Here is a 22,164-nt window from a genome sequence, read left to right on the forward strand (position 1 = left end):
CTAAATTCATCCTGGTTCTTGGGCAACTCTCAAACTGAACCGCCATTTTGTTTCCATTTTTCAGCCACTGATTTGATTGGCCCAGACAGGTTTCTCTAAGTTTACTAAAAATGAAACGGAAACTGAAGCTTTGTGACGTCTTTCATTCTGAAAGCCAGAACCCAAAACGTCCACCAACCACCAAGTGTCGCTGCTAGGCAACAATTAGCATCGAAAAGCCACTGAGGCTATTGGTGCGTTCACGCTAGCAGTGAGAGAGACAACTTCTAACACATTTTGAATGAAAGCCAGCAATAGTACCTCTTCCAAGCATCCTAGCCTTCCAGCTAATAGTAGCACATCCTAGCTTTCTACCTATCATTCATATCATTGATAATAATATGATTCTGTACAAGCACCCCAACTTTTGTGACCCTTGGTCTCTAAGGGGCGCTATAAAAGCAACATTTCAATATCTCAAAAATTGCAGCATCTAACTTCATGTAATTTGGCATACACAATCTGCAACATGTTGTGTGACACAACGTCTACAGGGGGCGCTACAGGTGACACCTAAACATCTTTTGAACTATTCACCCAATCCTTATGAAACTCAGCAACCGTCATTATAATTTGCTTGTGTACAATCATGCGAAGTGTCGTGCAATTCGGCCTGTAGGGGGCGTCACAACCACTACATATTCATATCTCACAAACCACCACAGTAAACTGGTTGACATTTGACAATCATAATCTGTAGATGACTCCTTATAAAGCCACCAATTTTGGTGCAATACAGTCTATAGGGGGCGTTACTGGTGACGTGTAAATATTTGAGTCCTATCTCCTACTCATTTGGCAGACCCAGCTTTCCCCTAGTCACACTTGACCTCCTGTCAGGTCTTTTCCCACCTACTGGCATCTGTGGAAGACTGCATACAAGCCCACCAAATTTCGTTGCTTCTGACCCGCCTGATTCACTTGTCAGCCAAAGGATTCTTCCACAGACACTTTGCCTACTTTCAGGCCGTGTCCGACCCACTTATGTCTCTGCGTCCCGCTCCGGGACAACTTCGCCACGGCATGGACCCCTTTATGATCACTTGCGATCATCTAGTTCAAGTTTAAGTTTGTTTCTAGTTTAATTTATTTGTTTGTTTGTTTGTGTCAGGGTGGTGATCGGGGAGATCGATGAGGAGACGGACTCCACTTAGGAAAACATCAGAGCCGAGTCGCTCAACTCCGTGGTCCACTGACGCCCCAACGCCTCTTCGGATGGCCGTCTCCACGGCAACAGATGACAGCGTGCCATGGCAACCCCCGGCTCTGTGTATGAAGTGCTACAGGAGTCATTTTCTCTTCGTATTTTTATATAAATAAAATGAAAAGAATCATTAAAAGTTGTTAAGTGAAATTTATTTTGTCAAACTGGGATTGTTTAATAAAGTTTCATTTGTCGTAAAAAAAAATCTTGTTTCTTTTATTAAACTAAAAGTGACTATTTATTTTAAGTCAAACTGTTTAAGGGTTAAAAAAATGACACCATGTCAATGATCGGGTTGTTTTCATGAGGCGTCATCAGCATCATCTGTCAAGTGCTCTCACAATATACATTGATCCGCCATATCATTATGAGGACAACACATCTTCAGAGGTCAAGAGGAGTCATTAAACTGGTCATAATGTTGTGGCTGGTTGGAAGCAGAAACAGTTTATAAGCAGATTTTCATGCGTTCGTTAATAAATCATCTGTGATTCTACTTTTTTGTTAAATGTGATTTTAGCGCCTGCAATAGACTGGCGACCTGTCCAGGGTGTACCCCCCCTCGCCCAATGACAACTGGGATAGGTGCGACCCCTCACAGGACAAAGTTACAAAAGATGAATGAATGAATGAATGAATGATTTTAGCGTTAGTTGAAAAATATGCCAGCGTTAAATTTGATTTCCGAGCAGAACTTCCTTCACCAGCTTGTAGCTGCACTGCGTTCGGGTGCCGTCGTCTTTCCCGACGGTCAGAGCGTTCTGCAGTTGACTGATCTGGTCTGGAGTCGGAGCCGGGGCCTCGTGATGGAGCCGCAGCCATGGGGCGCCTGGAAACACACAAGGCCATCAGGAGTCTGCCCCTGAACTCATCATCTTCATCATCATCATCATCATCATCATCTCACCTTTCTTGACCTTCTGACCCAGAGAAACCAGTAGCTCCGCCCCCACACTGTGATTGACAGGGTCTCCCACCTTTGATCGCCCCGCCCCCAACTTATGAAGGACCTGTGATAAAACAAAACCGTCCACGTCCTCAACTACACCTGCAGGTAAACAAACAAATGAATGTTTTTAGTTTAGCTACATCTTTAATTAAATATAAAATGTATTTATTATCTTTTTATTCTTATCTTACCATCGGCAGGAGCCTCTAGTTCCAGCTGATGTTTAGATTTCCTCAGGACGCTGAAGTAGTCGCAGTTGGCGGAGCATAGAGTGCGAGCCTTGTCACTGGCCACGCCCTGAGCCTCCATCATGTCCTGGAACTTGGACAGAGCGGCTCCACCAATCACTGCGTCAGAAATCTTCTTACTGCCCTCTGATTGGTTGGAAACCAAGCCGGTCATCACCAGCAGCACACCCCCTTCAGGAACCACGGGTAAAATATTTAGCTTTAACTAAACTACATAAATGACTAGTTTCACAATCAAATAGTAAAAATAAAAACAATGAACATGTTTGCAGAGTGTAATACTTCATTGACGTTTCAATTATTACTTTAGTTTAATTAATTTAGGGTGTGTGTTCTAAAACAGGTTGGAAATCACAAAAACAATGGCGCCAACACCGGAGAACAATCTTTTCTCCCAGTGTCCCTGAACGAATCATGGCTACCGTTACAAACTGGTAAATAACGGTTAATGTAGCTAACGTTAGCTTCTCAAATTAGCTGCTTTATGTACATTCATCAGTGATCTGATTCTCTTTAATTTGGTTTCTGTTCGACAGTCTGTTCAGGAATTAAATACGTTTATGCTAACTTTAGCCTTTAGCGAGGTAGCCGCGTTCAGCTAACTTAGCAATGTTGACACAGGAAGTTTTTGTAATTAACAAAATAAAAATATTTTTCTTTTGTTTTATTGATGATTATTAATTAATTTACCAATGTTTTATTTGAAAATATGTTAAGAGTGATGATTGAAAAAAAAGGTTAAATGCATCTTTAATTTTTTAAAAAATAAAATGATAAATATTACTACTGGCAAGCCCAAGTATTGGGATTGCCAGTAGTATCGTTAGTCGCCATTAGCATCGCCTTTAGCACTATTAGCATTGCTTAATAAATCAAATATTTAGTGGCTCATCTTCATCTTCAAATTCTTTTTTGTTCTTTGTCTTTTTGAGATTTTATGTTTTATCGCAATCTGCAGGATGAAAGCGTTTTTAAACGTCAGAATCTGTGTTTAGTGAATTTCCTCTTTTTTTCGTTTGGGTTGAGATAATTTTTGGCAAACACTGTGACGCGTTGACGTATTCTATGCAGAGTTGTTGCAGCTGGTCAAGAGGTTGCTGAATGACGGTGGGACATTTTTCTAGGGGACATTTAGGACGAGGGTGTTTAGAGCGGGACTTTAGGTCTCGTTACCCAGAACCGTAACCAGCTCCATCAGGTCGTCGGGTCCTTTCCCCTTCAGTGTCTCCAGAGATTCGATCACCTCCAGACTGTTGCCCACACACCGACCGATCGTAGCGTCCATCCGGCTGAGGACCGCCGCAGTTTTTATGCCCAGACCGTTTCCTGTTTCCACCTGAAACAAGAACAAGCGTGGGTAGAAGAACTCTCCTCTAAATAATCACAATTTAAACGACTCATATAGTTCTTTCTATTAAGCTGCTGTCAATGAAAGTTATTATTTCCTGCAAAGGTGTTTCGCATTAAAGAATTATCTTATGTGAAAGTGTGTTACCATCATCTGTGCTAGCTCTTTAGCTCCGTCCAGATCTTTGAAGAAAGCAGCTCGTCCAAACTTCACGTCCAGCACCAGAGCATGCAGAGACTCAGCGCCTTTCTTCGAGACGATAGAACCTGGAGATCAGCACAACCGCACATGTAAATTCATATTTAGGAGTCCATGCAACCAGTTGCAGGATCCCTATTGATTTTGTTGCAATTTTTATTCTGTTCCTTCTGCTTAGGTCAAGTGTCTGCCCAGGACAAACTGCAAGGGTGAAAGGCATCAAACCTGGTAACTAGGTAGAAGTCCTGGCATTTTTACTTTGCCAAGGTGTCAATACACATGCCTGCTGCTAAGTGGCGCTCTAATAAACAAATTTACATTTTGGCTCATATCTCTTATATACCCCTGGTTCTAATGGACGAGGCCACACCCATTTGTTCTGCCATTTTGAAAAAAATTGCACCTCAAAGCAAAACGAACTCCTCCTAGCCCATTCATCCAATTCTCACCAAACTTGGCATGTATCATCTATGGACAAAGATAATGACAAGTTCTCTAAAGAACTTCAGCAGGGTTATTGATTACAAAGTTAATGACTAATACATTTTTATGGAGTGCAACAGTATAACTCCAAAGCTAATATTTTGTGAAGTATATACCCAAACTTAATCAAATTTCAGATTATTGATAATAATATGATTCTGTAAAAGCACCCCAACTTTTGTGACCCTTGGTCTCTAGGGGGCGCTACACAAGCAACATTTCAATATCTCAAAAACTGCAATAGTTATCTTCATGACATTTTTCATACACAATCTGTAACATATTGTGTAGATGCCCATCAAGTTTCCTGACATTACATCAACAGGGGGCACTACAGGTGACACTGAAACAATTCATATGACTATTACTTTGGTAGTATTCACCCAATCCTTATGAAACGTAGTAACCAACATTATAATATGCTTGTGTACATTCATGCCAAGTTTCGTAAAAGTCGGCCTGTAGGGGGCGCTACAACGACTACATGTTTATATGTCGCGAACCACCACAGTAAACTGCTTGAAATATGACAATAATAATCTGTAGGTGGCTCCTTACAAACCCACTAATTTTCATGCAATACGGTCTATAGGGGGCGCTTCTGGTGACTTATGCCTCTGCGTCCCGCTCGGGGAGAACTTCACCACAGCATGGACCCCTTCATGATCGCTTGTGATCCTCTAGTTATCTTTAGAACCATTCTGGTTTCTGTTTGTGAACACAGGTCAGTACCAGCGATGAGGGGTAAACTGTCCACGGTGCTGGTGACGTCCCGCAGAGCGTACAGGATACGATCTGCAGGAACCAGTGTCTCCGTCTGACCCACGATGCAACAGCCCACCGAGCCGATGATCGCCAGAATCTGCAGTGAGTCATTAGTCACAGATAATCGCTCTAATCTCAAACATGCACACACTACAAGATTTTATTCAGATTATCCTATCAGATCAAGGAGAAATGGATAAACTGAGGTGAGATTTTAACTCTACAGTAGCATGCTAGGTAATGTTAGCCTAGTGTCACACATATTGATATTAATCACAGCTGATCTGTGAACATCTCACATTACAAGATAATCTGGGATGAATAAATCCCTAATTTCAGAAAGTATTGCATGAAAACATTTCAGTTCGATGAAAGAACAGTTTGTTTCACCTGCTCCTTTGACTGGTTGACGTTGAACCCTGGAATTGATTCCAGTTTATCCAGAGTTCCTCCGGTATGAGCTAAGCCCCGCCCACTGATTTTAGGCACCTGACAAGAACACCTGAAGTTAGACATTGTGCATCTTAATCTCAGAATAATAACAATAAGTATCATATATTTGTTTTATTACATCATATCAACTATTTAAAGTATTTGTTAAAACTTCAGTTTCAGAAACAACTCAAACTCGACCGTGATCTTGAAGTAACCAAAGTACTCAACTTATATTTAAGCTAAAGCTGAATCATAGATATTTTGAATTATTTTCCTCAAACAACAAAGAATTTTCATGTGTTTTCCATTAAAATATAATGAACACATGTTTAATGTAATAATTCTTTATTTATAATTTTTTTAATATTAAACTTTTTTTCTAGTATTTATATATATTTTGATTATCTATTATATCTGAGTTTTAAAAAGTACATTTTATTTTTTGCATAGTACATTTATTTTTATGTATATATTTTTATATATTTTGGAATTATTTTTAGATAAAAATGTTTTTAGAATATTTTGGATAATAACTTTTTTAAATGTATTTTTTATTTTTTGTTTTACATAATTTTATTTTCATGTTTATTGGATATCAAACTTTTCTTAGGATTAATTAGTTTTATATTTTTAAGGTATAAAAAGGTTTCACATTAATTCACAATTAATTCATGATATGTTACAAAACTTGGATATGTCCTTAAAGAAGCAGTTGTTAAACAATGAGGATATATTATATTATATTATATTATATTATATTATATTATATTATTTGTGCTCTACCTTATAGCCGCAGGCAGCTAGCGCTGGCGCTAACACCAGGCTAACTTTATCGCCCACCCCTCCCGTCGAATGCTTGCCGACTATCAGCTCCCTCCACTCCGCCGGCCATGACATCACTTCCCCCGATAACATCATCTCTCTGGTCAGGGTCTGGGTCTCCTTGGCAACCATCCCCTTCATCCAGATAGCCATGAGCATGGCACCTGAAAGACACAGAGCAGGGGATACGATGACGGCCGAGCCAAATGTCGATACCAACATAACGAGACCGATACTTTACTTTCAGTTTCTGTCTTGTGTCATTGAAGCGGCTGTAACCGGTCTGTGTTTGTCTCAGCGCTGCTGCTGTCCCAGAGCAGAGCAGACTCACTTCCTCCTTCTAATAGTATCATAGTTTCTGAACACTCTGCCTGAAAAACTATTTGTTTTCATTTGTTCTCAAGTGATAATTTTGTGTTTTTGTGTGTGTTTCTATTTACGTATAAACTTTGTCTAAAGTTTGTACTGGATTGTAACTGATTAATAATCCAAAAGGAAAATAATAAAAACATTTATAGGTCATAAAAATGAATTCAGATTCAGACTGATGATGCATCCATGTAGCGGTACTGCACAGCACGGAGCTGACGGAGGCTGACGGAGGCTGACGGAGGCTCCATACCTGTCTGACAGTCCTGGATGGATCCAGATGTGACGGCCTGGATGAAGGCTTTGACTTCTTCATCACTGAACGTTCCTCCGTCCCTCTTCTTCCTGATCAGGTCCTGGATCGAGAACATGTCGGTCTGGTACCGTTAGAGACGAATGGAGAGAACCGAGGAGGAAACGAAACAGGGAACGTGAGATGGGTACTTTCCTGAACAAACTGCCAACTCTGCTGTTCTGCTCTGATTTAACACCTCCTGTCCAGTTCATTAGGTACATCTGATCTCATTAATGCTCAGCTCATGCTCAGGATTCTCAAGTCCGACGCATGTCAATAAGTTCACACGTTCGCACGCCACGTGTGACATTCCCCACACTGGGAAGTGATCAAACTCTCTGAACATTATTAACACAGACTGTTTAAAAAAGAGATTAGTAATCTATGAATGGATGAGACTCCCGTACCATCAGCACTGGTCCTCTCACGGATCAGCTCTTCTCCCTGGACACGAACAGCTGAACTTCAGCCACGAGTCTGTCAAGCTCCTAAAGTTTGTGGATGGCACCACCCTCATCGGGCTCATATCTGAGATGACATAACACTCATTGTGCCCATATTTGAGATAAGACCTCTTACAGGTTGGAGTCTGACCGCCTGGTGACTGGTGCAGCTCTAACAACGTGGAGTTTAAGGAAAACAGTGGAGATGATAGTTGATTACAGGAAGAACACGCCACCTGTTTATGCTCTGTTATTTGTACATATTAACTCCATAGTAGTGAAGGATATGATTGTAACTGTGGTGACAATAAACCCGACCAATAGAAATGTAGTTAAGATGTTTTAGTAATTGTTAGCATGATAGTGTTCTTCTGTTAGCATTTAGCATAACATTTGTCAGTAATTTATTGACATTTTTATAAAGTTCTTGTCAGTAAGTCCGGCTCTTACTTTAAACATCATAATATTATAATCAATCTCTTAACCTGACCTGGACCATGTATGTGATTCTACACAGACATACGGGGACACTGGGATTAGCTTTCATCACAAGATCCCACTGTCCCCATATGCCTCTGTAGACAAATGGAAATATGTACAACAACAAACTGATCAACATGTGATCAAATTAAAACCAAATGTGTCAGAAACGCCAGCTGGCAGCTAGCCTGCTGGTTGTTTTTTTTTTTTTTTTCAGTTGGACAGGGACACAGCCTCGACATGTGTTTTGCCTGGAATCCTGGCACAAAAGATTCTACTATCTTATCCTGTGTATTAACAAATGTGTCTTTAAAAGATAAAATGGTTCTCAGAAATGTCTCTTAAAAACAAGTTTGAACTGTGTTGGTGATATGAAACTCACAATCAATCGAGGTCTTTCACAACAGTACTTACCGGCCAAGGGTGGAACTTGTTTTGACAGCTGTTTGTGTCCAACAGTAATCATTTATGTAAGCAGTTGTGTAATGATCTCAGGAATTCCATGATCTATCTTAGGCTCCGGTCTAGAAGGACCAGGACTGAGCTCATACCAAAGCAAAGTGGTGTCTGTGCTATGGTGCTTCCTAAAACCAGACTGAAAACTTTCAAATATTTTGTTTTGATTTGAAGAAGAAAACAACATACATTGTGTTTGAAGGGACATTGGCCTTGACACGTCTGCTCCCCTGCCGATCAGAGTTTCCTGATCATACTACCTGAGTGTCACTCCTTTGTCCTTTTGCTCCTTTATCTCTTACCAAGTCTGGGAGCCACCTCTGCCCCCTGCGTTCACCCTCCTGTGTAAAGTTGCCCTCGACTGACAAATATACAGCCACTATACGATGTATTCAGGAACTGTCTGCAACCACACCTGGGGACAGAGTATATCTGTTCTCTGGCCTGGCATTCTGGGTCATTCTGTGTCGGTAGGCTCACCATGACCTGGAACTCCAATAAACTTGTACCACTTCAGCAAACGTGGAACGAGACTTGGATTGTTTTTTTCTTCAACAGATTCAAGCGCAGAGAGAAGCTGCTCACACACAATTCTTTCTAATATTTTTGAAATAAAAGGCAGGTTGGAAATGGGTCTGTAGATTTATAAAACTACTCGTGGCTCTAATGTGACATTTCTGCTGTGCACAGAAAACCGTTTGATTGAATCGCGGTTATTTCTAAACCGCTCTGCGTGGCGGTGACGGGTCGTCTTTTCCTGTTTTGTCCTACATCGTTGCCGCTAACCTCTGCAGCCTTTTTTCAGCCGATTTCGAAACCGAAACTTGTCGACTCTGAAGGAAAACAGGAAGTGATCTTTATCGGATCATTGAAATTCAGCTAACAGTAGCTCTTCCTAGCCTTCCAGCTAATAGAAGCCCTTTTAGCTTCCTAGCTAATATTAGCTATTCCTACTATGATTTTTAAAAATGTTTCAAAACATTTATTTTAGATTGTTGCTCTCGATCCAATCATCAGGAAGATGATGATTGCTATTGTTACCCCCTCCGGTGGTGGCCATTTTAGCTCAGTTTTCCATCCCTTTCTAAATTCATCCTGGTTCTTGGGTAACTCTCAAACTGAACCGCCACTTTGTTTCCATTCATCAACCTGTGATTTGATTGGCCCAGACAGGTTTCTCTAAGTTTACTAAAAATGAAACGGAAACTGAAGCTTTGTGACGTCTTTCATTCTGAAAGCCAGAGCCCAAAACGTCCACCAACCACCAACTGTCGCTGCTAGGCAACAATTAGCATCTAAAAGCCACTGAGGCTATTGGTGCGTTCACGCGAGCAGTGAGCGAGACAACTTCTAACACATTTTCAATGAAAGCCAGCAATAGTACCTCTGCCAAGCTTCCTAGCCTTCCAGCTAATAGTAACACTTCCTAGCTTTCTACCTATCATTCATATCATTGATAATACTATTATTCTGTACAAGCACCCCAACTTTTGTGACCCTTGGTCTCTGGGGGGTGCTATAAAAGCAACATTTCAATATCTCAAAAACTGCAATAACTAACTTCATGAAATTTGGCATACACAATCTGTAACATATTGTGTTGATGCCCATCAAGTTGTGTGACAATACGTCTACAGGGGGCGCTACAGATGACACAGAAACTTCTTTTGAAGTATTCACCCAATCCTTATGAAACTTAGCAACCGTCATTATAATATGCTTGCGTACAATCATGTGAAGTGTCGTGAAATTCGGCCTGTAGGGGGCGCTACAACAACTACATGTTTATATGTCACAAACCACCACAGTAAACTTGTTGACATTTGACAATCATAATCTGTAGATGACTCCTTACAAACCCACCAAGTTTGGTGCAATACGGTCTATAGGGGGCGCTATTGGTGACGTGTAAATATTTGAGTCCTATCTCCTACTCATTTGGCAGATCCAGCTTTCCCCTAGTCACACTTGACCTCCTGTCAGGTCTTTTCCCATCTGTTGGCATCTGTGGAAGACTGCATAAGCCCACCAAATTTCGTTGCTTCTGACCCGCCTGATTCACTTGTCAGCCAAAGGATTCCTCCACAGACACTTTGCCTACTTTCAGGCCTTGTCCGACCCACTTATGTCTCTGCGTCCCACTCCGGGATGACTTCGCCACGGCATGGACCCCTTTATGATCACTTGCGATCATCTAGTTCAAGTTGAAATTTGTTTCTAGTTTAATTTATGTGTTTGTTTGTTTGTGTCAGGGTGGTGATCGGGGAGATCGATGAGGAGACGGACTCCACTTAGGAAAACATCAGAGCCGAGCCGCTCAACTCCGTGGTCCACTGACGTCCCGAGCCCTCCTCGGATGGCCGTCTCCAAGGCAACAGATGACAGCGTGCCATGGCAACCCCCGGCTCTGTGCATGAAGTGCTACAGGAGTCATTTTCTCTTCGTATTTTTTTATAAATAAAATAAAAATAATCATTAAAAGTTGTTCAGTGGAATTTTTTTTGTCAAACTGGGATTGTTTAATAGCGTTTCATTTGTTGTAAAAAAATAAAAAAATCTTATTTCTTTTATTAAACTAAAAGTGACTATTTATTTTAAGTCAAACTGTTTAAGGGTTACAAAAATGACACCATGTCAATGATCTGTTGTATTCATGAGGCGTCCTCAGCATCATCTGTCAAGTGCTCTCACAATATACACTGATCCGCCATATCATTATGATGATATGAAGAGGTCGAGAGGAGTCATTAAACTGGTCATAATGTTGTGGCTGATTAGAAGCAGAAACAGTTTATAAGCAGATTTTCATGCGTTCGTTAATAAATCATCTGTGATTCTACTTTTTTGTTATATGTGATTTTAGCGCCTGCAATAGACTGGCGACCTGTCCAGGGTGTACCCCCCCCTCGCCCAATGACAACTGGGATAGGTGCGACCCCTCACAGGACTAAGTTACAAAAGATGAATAAATGAATAAATGAATGATTTTAGCGTTAGTTGAAAAATATGCCAGCGTTAAATTTGATTTCCGAGCAGAACTTCCTTCACCAGCTTGTAGCTGCGCTGCGTTCGGGTGCCGTCGTCTTTCCCGACGGTCAGAGCGCTCTGCAGTTGACTGATCTGGTCTGGAGTCGGAGCCGGGGCCTCGTGATGGAGCCGCAGCCACGGGGCGCCTGGAAACACACGAGTTCATCAGGAGTCTGCCCCTGAACTCATCATCTTCATCATCATCATCATCATCATCTCACCTTTCTTGACCTTCTGACCCAGAGATACCAGTAGCTCCGCCCCCACGCTGTGATTGACAGGATCTCCCACCTTTGAACGCCCCGCCCCCAACTTATGAAGGACCTGTGATAAAACAAAACCGTCCACGTCCTCAACTACACCTGCAGGTAAACAAACAAATGAATGTTTTTAGTTTAGCTACATCTTTATTAAATATAAAATGTATTTATTATCTTTTTATTCTTATCTTACCATCGGCAAGAGCCTCTAGTTCCAGCTGATGTTTAGATTTCCTCAGGACGCTGAAGTAGTCGCAGTTGGCGGAGCATAGAGTGCGAGCCTTGTCACTGGCCACGCCCTGAGCCTCCATCATGAGCTGGAACTTGGACAGAGCGGCTCCATTAATCACTGCGTCAGAAATCTTCTTCCTGCCCTCTGATTGGTCGGAAACCAAGCCGGTCATCATCAGCACCACACCCCCTTCAGGAACCAGAGGTAAAATATTTAACTTTAACTAAACTACATAAATTACTAGTTTCACAATCAAAAATAATAATAATGAAAAAATCATGAACATGTTTACAGAGTGTAATACTTCCTTGACGTTTCAATTATTACTTTAGTTTAATTAATTTAGGGAACAATCTTTTCTCCCAGTGTCCCTGAACGAATCATGGATACCATTCCAAACTGGTAAATAGCGGTAAATGTAGCTAACTTTAATTTATTAAAAAATAAAATGATAAATATTACTACTGGCAATCCCAATACTTGGGATTGCCAGTAGTATCATTAGTCACCATTAGCATCGCCTTTAGCACTATTAGCGTTGCTTAATAAACCAAATATTTAGCAGCTCATCTTCATCTTCAACTTCTTTTTTGTTCTTTGTCTTTTTGGGATTGTATGTTTTATCGCCCTCTGCAGGATGAAAGCGTTTTTAAACATCAGGATCTGTGTTAAGTGAATTTCCTCTTTTTTCGTTTGGGTTGAGATAATTTTCAGCAAACACTGTGACGCGTTGACGTATTCTATGCAGAGTTGCTGAATGACGGTGGGACATTTTTCTAGGGGACATTTAGGACGAGGGTGTTTAGAGCGGGACTTTAGGTCTCGTTACCCAGAACCGTAACCAGCTCCATCAGGTCGTCGGGTCCTTTCCCCTTCAGTGTCTCCAGAGATTCGATCACCTCCAGACTGTTGCCCACACACCGACCGATCGTAGCGTCCATCCGGCTGAGGACCGCCGCAGTTTTTATGCCCAGACCGTTTCCTGTTTCCACCTGAAACAAGAACAAGCGTGGGTAGAAGAACTCTCCTCTAAATAATCACAATTTAAACGACTCATATAGTTCTTTCTATTAAGCTGCTGTCAATGAAAGTTATTATTTCCTGCAAAGGTGTTTCGCATTAAAGAATTATCTTATGTGAAAGTGTGTTACCATCATCTGTGCTAGCTCTTTAGCTCCGTCCAGATCTTTGAAGAAAGCAGCTCGTCCAAACTTCACGTCCAGCACCAGAGCATGCAGAGACTCAGCGCCTTTCTTCGAGACGATAGAACCTGGAGATCAGCACAACCGCACATGTAAATTCATATTTAGGAGTCCATGCAACCAGTTGCAGGATCCCTATTGATTTTGTTGCAATTTTTATTCTGTTCCTTCTGCTTAGGTCAAGTGTCTGCCCAGGACAAACTGCAAGGGTGAAAGGCATCAAACCTGGTAACTTGGTAGAAGTCCTGGCATTTTTACTTTGCCAAGGTGTCAATACACTTGCCTGCTGCTAAGTGGCGCTCTAATAAACAAATTTACGTTTTGGCTCATATCTCAACAACTGTGTGCCTTAGAAACAAAATTCTTTCTCCCTCTGATTCCTTACATAGCCCTGGTTCTAATGGACTAGGCCACGCCCATTTTTGCCTACCATTTTTTCTGCCATTTTGAAAAAATTGCACCTCAAAGCAAAACGAACTGCTCCGAGCCCGTTCATCCAATCCTCATCAAACTTGGATCTATGGTAAGATAATGAAAAGTGATCTAAATAACTTTAGCAGGGTTATTATTACAAAGTTAATGGATAATTCATTTTTATGGAGTGCAACAGTATAACTCCGAAGCTAATATTTTGTGAAGTATATACCCAAACTTAATCAAACTTCAGATCATTGATAATAATATGATTCTGTACAAGCACCCCAACTTTTGTGACCCTTGGTCTCTAGGGGGCGCTACAAAAGCAACATTTCAATATCTCAAAAACTGCAATAGCTAACTTCATGACATTTGGCATTCACAATCTGTAACATATTGTGTAGACGCCCATCAAGTCGGGTGACATTACATCAACAGGGGGCGCTACAGGTGACACTGAAACATTTCATATGACTATAACTTTGGTAGTATTCACCCAATCCTTATGAAACCGCCATTATAATATGTTTGCGTACAGTCATGCTATGTTTCGTAAAATTCGGCCTGTAGGGGGCGCTACAACGACTACATGTTTATATGTCACGAACCACCACAGTAAACTGCTTGAAATTTGACAGTATTTTGCCTCTGCATCCCGCTCGGGGACAACTTCACCACAGCATGGGCCCCTTCATGATCATCCAGTTATCTTTAGAACCGTTCTGGTTTCTGTTTGTGAACACAGGTCAGTACCAGCGATGAGGGGTAAGCTGTCCACGGTGCTGGTGACGTCCCGCAGAGCGTACAGGATACGATCTGCAGGAACCAGTGTCTTCGTCTGACCCACGATGCAACAGCCCACCGAGCCGATGATCGCCAGAATCTGCAGTGAGTCATTAGTCACAGATAATCGCTCTAATCTCAAACATGCACACACTACAAGATTTTATTCAGATTATCCTATCAGATCAAGGAGAAATGGATAAACTGAGGTGAGATTTTAGCTCTACAGTAGCATGCTAGGTAATGTTAGCCTAGTGTCACACATATTGATATTAATCACAGCTGATCTGTGAACATCTCACATTACAAGTTAATCTGTGATGAATAAATCCCTAATTTCAGAAAGTATTGCATGAAAACTTTTCAGTTTGATGAAAGAACAGTTGGTTTCACCTGCTCCATTGACTGGTTCACGTTGTACCCTGGAATTGATTCCAGTTTATCCAGAGTTCCTCCGGTATGAGCTAAGCCCCGCCCACTGATCTTAGGCACCTGGCAAGAACACCTGAGGTTAGACATTGTGCATCTTAATTTCTGAATAATAACAATAAGTATAATTTATTTATTTGTTTTATTACATCATATCAACTATTTAAAGTATTTGTTAAAACTTCAGTTTCAGAAACAACTCAAACTCGACCGTGATCTTCAAGTAACCAAAGTACTCAAGTTATATTTAAGCCAAAGCTGAATCATAGATATTTTGATTTATTTTCCACAAACAACAAAGAATTTTCATGTGTTTTCCATTAAAACATAATGAACACATGTTAAATGTAATAATTTAAATGTGAAGCTTTTTAATTGTTTACATACTACATTTATTTAGTTTTTATTTTTGGATATTTTTATTTTTATTTTTTTAATATTAAACTTTTTTCTAGGATTTATTATATATATTTTGATTATCTATTATATCTGACTTTTAAAACGTATATTTTAATTTTATTTGCATAGTACATTTATTTTTATGTATTTTTTTATTTATATTTTGAAATTATTTTTAGATAAAAATGTTTTGAGAATATTTTGGATAATAACTTTTTTAAATTTATTTTTTATTTTTTGTTTTACATAATTTTATTTTCATGTTAGTTGGGTATCAAACTTTTCTTAGGATTAATTCGTTTTATACGTTGAAGGTATAAAAAGGTTTCACGTTAATTCACAATTAATTCATGATATGTTTCAAAACTTAAATATGTCCTTAATGAAGCAGTTGTTAAACAATGAGGATATATTATATTATATTATATTATATTATATTATATTATATTATCTGTGGTCTACCTTACAGCCGCAGGCAGCTAGCGCTGGAGCTAACACCAGGCTAACTTTATCTCCCACCCCTCCTGTGGAATGCTTGTCGACCATCAGCTCCCTCCACTCCTCTGGCCATGACATCAATTCCCCTGATAACATCATCTCTCTGGTCAGGGTCTGGGTCTCCTTGGCAACCATCCCCTTCATCCAGATAGCCATGAGCATGGCACCTGAAAGACACAGAGCAGGGAACACGATGATGGATGAGCCAAATATTGATACCAACTTTTGATCGACATCAATATAAAAAGACCGATACTTTACTTTCAGTTTCTGTCTTGTGTCATTAAAGCGGCCTGTGTTTGTCTAAACCAGGGGTGCCCACACTTTTTTGGCTTGCGAGCTACTTTTACCATGACCAAGTCAAAGTGATCTACTCATATTAATAGTCATATTAATTGTTGTTACAGTGTTAAAAGCTCTATCATCTTTGTTTTTATTTTTATCAAGAAAAATTGGTGCACTGCACCTTTAGAAAAATATCGCTGTCTCTTTAAGAAAGTTGAGTCGTTAAAGTTGTGCGTGGCTGTGGATGTGTGCCACTGAACTGAGGGCATGTTGCAAATATAAAGTAAAAATAAATAAAGATGAACGTTTGTCTTGCTGTTTGTTTTGGAGTTGCAACGGATGAATGTTATCAAAAAAAAAAAATTAATTAATTTGTTGTCAAGTGATAATTTTGTGTTTTTGTGTGTGTTTCTATTTACATATAAACTTTGTCTAAAGTCTGTACTGGATCGTAACTGATTAATAATCCAAAAGGTAAATAACAAAAACGCTTAAAGTTCATAAAAATGAATTCAGATTCAGACTGATGATGCATCCAACTTAAGTATTAAAAGTATCAATATCGGTATCTGCGATCCTGGCCCTGTATGTACTTTGAATCGGATCGATACTAAATCTAGCGGTACTGCACAGCACGGAGCTGACGGAGGCTGACGGAGGTTGACGGAGGCTCCATACCTGTCTGACAGTCCTGGATGGATCCAGATGTGACGGCCTGGATGAAGGCTTTGACTTCTTCATCACTGAAGGTTCCTCCGTCCCTCTTCTTCCTGATCAGGTCCTGGATCGAGAACATGTCGGTCTGGTACCGTTAGAGACGAATGGAGAGAACCGAGGAGGAAAGGAAACAGGGAACGTGAGATGGGTACTTTCCTGAACAAACCGCCAACTCTGCTGTTCTGCTCTGATTTAACACCTCCTGTCCAGTTCATTAGGTACATCTGATCTAATTAATGCTCAGCTGATGCTCAGGACTCTCAAGTCTGACGAGTTTCAATAAATTCACACGTTCACACGCCACGTGTGACATTCCTCACGCTGGGAAGTGATCAAACTCTCTGAACATTATTAATACAGACTGTTTAAAAAAGAGATTAGTAATCTATGAATGGATGAGACTCCCGTACCATCAGCACTGGTCCCCTCACGGATCAGCTCTTCTCCCTGGACGCGAACAGCTGAACTTCAGTCACGAGTCTGTGGAGCTCCTAAAGTTTGTGGATGGCACCACCCTCATCGGCCTCATATTTGAGATGACACCACCCTCATCGGGCTCATATCTGAGATGACACCACCCTCATCGGGCTCATATCTGAGATGACACCACCCTCATCGGGCTCATATTTGAGATGACACCGCCCTCATTGGACTCATATTTCAGATGAGACCTCCTACGGGCTGGAATCTGACCGTCTGGTGACTGGTGCAGCTCTAACAACGTGGAATTTAAGGAAAACAGTGGAGATGATTGTGGATTACAGGAAGAACACGCCCCCCGCCTAAAAACAACCTAAAAACACTGGTTGACTTCTGGTTCACTTCTACACCATCAGTGACTCCATCACCGTCTAAGCTGCAGCATCTGCCAAGGACAAGTCCAGACTGCAACGTGGCGTTCTCTCTGCAGAGGAGGTGATTGGCTGCAGCCTGAAGTCACTGGGGGACTAGTGGTGGGAGGATCGACCCAAACACCGATCGATATCAAATCCAGGACTGGTTGATCCTGATTCTGATTGTGGTGAGGAGAAAGCAGACTCCCTCTGCTTGGATCAGCGACCTAACAGCCAATCAGAAAATAGTATTTCTCGTTGCCGCACCATAACCACGCCTTCCACCAGTGCGCGCGAATGTCAAAGAAGAGCTGGAAGTAAAAGCCCACGAGGCGAGAACGTCATCACGTCAATATTTTTTTCACAATAACTGTTTTATTGAAGTTGATGAACTCTGCAGGATATTTGATTTATGGATCATTTTCACCTTATTTAAACAGTTTTGGACGTGATGGTTAGATGGGACTGTTTAAATGAATGAGTTTCTGTTTTTAACTGTTAACATGTAAATGTACACATGTATGTTGTCTGCATGTTCAGGTTGAACCTCCTAGAGACACAGGAGCTAATTAATGCAGATAATGACTGGTGCTGTTCAAGGGGTGTTCAAAGTTGTAATTTTGTCCTTTACATTAATACTATACTAATACATTATCTTCAAACACACGTGGCCCTCACTCCAAGCTTAGTTAAAAACTTGAGAGCCCTGTTGATGCTGAAACAACGTCAGAAAAGTGATGATTCACCTGCATGATAATTGTGGAGGATGAAGTTAAACTGGACTGATTTGAGGAGATGATACGAGATAAAAACACTGTTGAATCAACATCTCTCTGTTAATAGGAACTAAAGCTGAACACCAGAAACGAAGTATAGATTTAGAGCAGGACTGTTATATTAGAATACATTCACTAGTGTACCTAATAAACTGGCCACCTCTTTATGCTCTGTTATCTGTACATATTAACTGTAGTGACAATAAACCCAACCAATAAAAAAGTCGTAAACATGTTTTAGTAATTGGTAGCATGATAGTGTGCTTCTGTTAGCATTTAGTATAGCATTTGTCAGTAATTTATTGACATTTATTTATTGACACAAGTTTTTGTCCAGCTCTTACTTTAAACATCATAAAATTATAATTAATCTCTTAACCTGACCTGGACCATGTATGTGATTGTACACAGACATACGGGGACACTGGGATTAGCTTCCGTCACAAAATTCCCACTGTCCCCATATGCCTCTGTAGACAAATGGAAATATTTACAACCACAAACTGATCAACATGTGATCAAATTAAAACCAAATGTGTCAAAAATGAATTCCCATTTAAAAAGTTAATTAATGAAGAGTAACTTTAGACATTAATTCAGACTGAGTTCCTGTGTCCAGTCTCTATGAGGACAGTTGCTCACCTGCTCTGGTGTCCACGACCATGAACTGATATGGAGGCTGCAGCTTATTGGACAGCAGCCTCAGATTCAGCCAGTCAAAGAGGAGGGAGGAGGAGGTGAGTTGCTGAGGGAGCCAATGAGTTTCCAGCTCTGGTCGGGGTTGGAGCATGCTTCATGTCAATAGAAGGTCCAAGTCTAGATGACTGGTGTAGATGAGCAGTTTATTTCTTTATGCAGGTTAATGTTCAATAGGTTGAATGTAGTTCAGTGTTTCCTGAATGGGATTTTAAGAACATTCACAGACTCAGCTGAACTGATTTCCTCATCAATAAGACCTTAAAACCCATTCCGTGGAGGTCTGCTAAAACTGGAGTGATTTGGTCCCTTCTCCTGGTTCTGGTTAAAAGCCTGGCCACTGAGTTTCGGACCGCCGGAGTCGTGAAATTGCTTTAGTGCTCAGGTAAAAAAAAAGGCTGTTGCAGAAATCCAGATGTGATGAAATAAAAGCATGTGAAATAGTCTGTGTGAGCAGACAGAAAACCCCAGCAACATGCTGCATACTGCCGTTGACCAGTGCAGCTATCTGACATGTCCTTGTTGGTTGGTAGCTTGCCAGCTGGCAGCTACCTGACTGGTCGTTTTTTCAGTTGGAGAGGGACAGAGCCTCTAAATGTGTTTTGCCTCATGGCACAAGAGATTGTAGCATCTTATCCTGTGTATTAACAAATGTGTCTTTAAAAGATAAAATGGATCTCAGAAATGTCCCTTAAAAACAAGTTTGAACTGTGTTGGTGATACGAAACTCACAATCAATCGAGGTCTTTCACAACAGTACTTGAGCTGCAGCTGTTTGGGTCCAACAGTAATCATTTATGTAAGCAGTTGTGTAATGATCTCAGGAATGCCATAATCTGTCGTAGGCTCCGGTCTAGAAGGACCAGGACTGAGCTCATACCAAAGCAAAGTGGTGTCTGTGCTATGGTGCTTCCTAAAACCAGACTGAAAACTTTCAAATATTTTGTTTTGATTTGAAGAAGAAAACAACATACATTGTGTTTGAAGGGACATTGCCCTTGACACGTCTGCTCCCCTGCCGATCAGAGTTTCTTGATCATACTACCTGAGTGTCACTCCTTTGTCCTTTTGTTCCTTTATCACTGACCATGTCTGGAAGTCACCTCTGCCCCCTGCGTTCACCCTCCTGTGTAAAGTTGCCCTCGACTGACCAATATACATCCACTATACGATCTATTCAGGAACTGTCTGCAACCACACCTGGAGACAGGGTATATCTGTTCTCTGGCCCGGCATTCTGGGTCAGTCTCTGGTCTCAGACCCACTCTGTGTCGGTAGGCTCACCATGACCTGGAACTCCAATAAACTTGTACCACTTCAGCAAACTTGGAACTAGACTTGGATTGTTTTTTTCTTCATCAGATTCAAACGCAGAGAGAAGCTGCTCACACACAATTCTTTCTAATATTTTTGAAATAAAAGGCAGGTTGGAAATGGTTCTGTAGATTTATAAAACTACTCATGACTCTAATGTGATGTTTCTGCTGTGCACAGAAAACCGTTAATGTTTGATTCAATAGCACTTTCTAAACCGCTCTGCGTGGCGGTGACTGGTCATCTTTTCCTGTTGTGTCCTACGTCGTTGGCGCTAACCTCTGCAGCCTTTTTAGCCGATTCAGCAAGGTGAACCGAAACTTGTTGACTCTGAAGGAAAACAGGAAGTGATCTTTATCGGATCATTGAAATTCTGCTAACAGTAGCTCTTTCTAGTCTTCCAGCTAATAGAAGCCCTTTTAGCTTCCTAGCTAATATTAGCTATTCCTACTACAATTTTTAAAAATGTTTAAAAACATTTATTTTAGACTGTTGCTCTCGACCCAATCATCAGGAAGATGAGGATTGCTACTGTTACCCCCTCCGGTGGTGGCCATTTTGGCTCAGTTTTCCATCCCTTTCTAAATTCATCCTGGTTCTGGTTAAAAGCCTGGCCGCTGAGTTTCGGACCACCGGAGTCGTGAAATTGCTTTAGTGCTCAGGTAAAAAAAGGCTGTTGCAGTAATCCAGATGTGATGAAATAAAAGCATGTGAAATAGTCTCTGTGAGCAGACAGAAAACCCCAACAACATGCTGCATACTGCCGTTGACCAGTGCAGCTATCTGACATCTCCTTGTTGGTTGGTAGCTTGCCAGCTGGCAGCTACCTGGCTGGTCGTTTTTTCAGTTGGAGAGGGACAGAGCCTCTAAATGTGTTTTGCCTCATGGCACAAGAGATTGTAGCATCTTATCCTGTGTATTAACAAATGTGTCTTTAAAAGATAAAATGGATCTCGGAAATGTCCCTTAAAAACAAGTTTGAACTGTGTTGGTGATACGAAACTCACAAACAATCGAGGTCTTTCACAACAGTACTTGAGCTGCAGCTGTTTGGGTTTGGGTCCAACAGTAATCATTTATGTAAGCAGTTGTGTAATGATCTCAGGAATTCCATGATCTATCTTAGGCTCCGGTCTAGAAGGACCAGAACTGAGCTCATACCAAAGCAAAGCGGTGTCTGTGCTATGGTGCTTCCTAAAACCAGACTGAAAACTTTCAAATATTTTGTTTTGATTTGAAGAAGAAAACAACATACATTGTGTTTGAAGGGGCATTGGCCTTGACACGTCTGCTCCCCTGCCGATCAGAGTTTCCTGATCATACTACCTGAGTGTCACTCCTTTGTCCTTTTGTTCCTTTATCACTGACCATGTCTGAAAGTCACCTCTGCCCCCTGCGTTCACCCTCCTGTGTAAAGTTCCCCTCGACTGACCAATATACAGCCACTATACGATCTATTCAGGAACTGTCTGCAACCACACCTGGGGACAGGGTATATCTGTTCTCTGGCCCGGCATTCTGGGTCAGTTTCTGGTCTCAGACCCACTCTGTGTCGGTAGGCTCACCATGACCTGGAACTCCAATAAACTTGTACCACTTCAGCAAACTTGGAACGAGACTTGGATTGTTTCTTCGTCATCAGATTCAAACGCTGCTCACACACAATTCTTTCTAATATTTTTGAAATAAAAGGCAGCTTGGAAATGGTTCTGTAGATTTATAAAACTACTCGTGACTCTAATGTGATGTTTCTGCTGTGCAC

General features: G+C 41.0%; 2 protein-coding genes across 4 annotated transcripts; both read right to left on the reverse strand.

Moving 5' to 3' along the window:
- Nucleotides 1-1,386: 1,386 nt before the first annotated feature.
- Nucleotides 1,387-9,539, reverse strand: LOC311508713 (thymidine phosphorylase-like). Its single transcript, XM_084573642.1, has 10 exons — nt 7,563-9,539; nt 7,114-7,237; nt 6,453-6,655; nt 5,625-5,723; nt 5,202-5,331; nt 3,936-4,054; nt 3,614-3,776; nt 2,384-2,611; nt 2,151-2,291; nt 1,387-2,072 (listed from the first exon to the last, which is right to left on the reverse strand). The coding sequence occupies exons 1-10, from the start codon at nt 7,563-7,565 to the stop codon at nt 1,915-1,917; spliced, it is 1,368 nt and encodes a 455-aa protein (XP_084429768.1). The 5' UTR covers nt 7,566-9,539; the 3' UTR covers nt 1,387-1,914.
- Nucleotides 9,540-9,676: 137 nt separating this feature from the next.
- Nucleotides 9,677-20,000, reverse strand: LOC311508712 (thymidine phosphorylase-like). Of its 3 annotated transcripts, XM_084573639.1 has the most exons (11): nt 19,035-19,999; nt 17,194-17,843; nt 16,745-16,868; nt 15,746-15,948; nt 14,849-14,947; nt 14,426-14,555; nt 13,205-13,323; nt 12,883-13,045; nt 12,015-12,242; nt 11,783-11,923; nt 9,677-11,707 (listed from the first exon to the last, which is right to left on the reverse strand). In XM_084573639.1, the coding sequence occupies exons 2-11, from the start codon at nt 17,194-17,196 to the stop codon at nt 11,550-11,552; spliced, it is 1,368 nt and encodes a 455-aa protein (XP_084429765.1). In that variant the 5' UTR covers nt 17,197-17,843; nt 19,035-19,999; the 3' UTR covers nt 9,677-11,549. The 3 variants fall into 3 exon arrangements, with proteins under 3 accessions (XP_084429765.1, XP_084429767.1, XP_084429766.1); XM_084573641.1 differs by lacking the exon at nt 17,194-17,843 and having other exon boundaries at nt 19,035-20,000; XM_084573640.1 differs by lacking the exon at nt 19,035-19,999 and having other exon boundaries at nt 17,194-18,958.
- Nucleotides 20,001-22,164: the final 2,164 nt, after the last annotated feature.

This window comes from Chelon labrosus (genome assembly GCF_963514085.1).
Source record: "Chelon labrosus genome assembly, chromosome: 23".
NCBI lineage: Eukaryota > Metazoa > Chordata > Actinopteri > Mugiliformes > Mugilidae > Chelon > Chelon labrosus.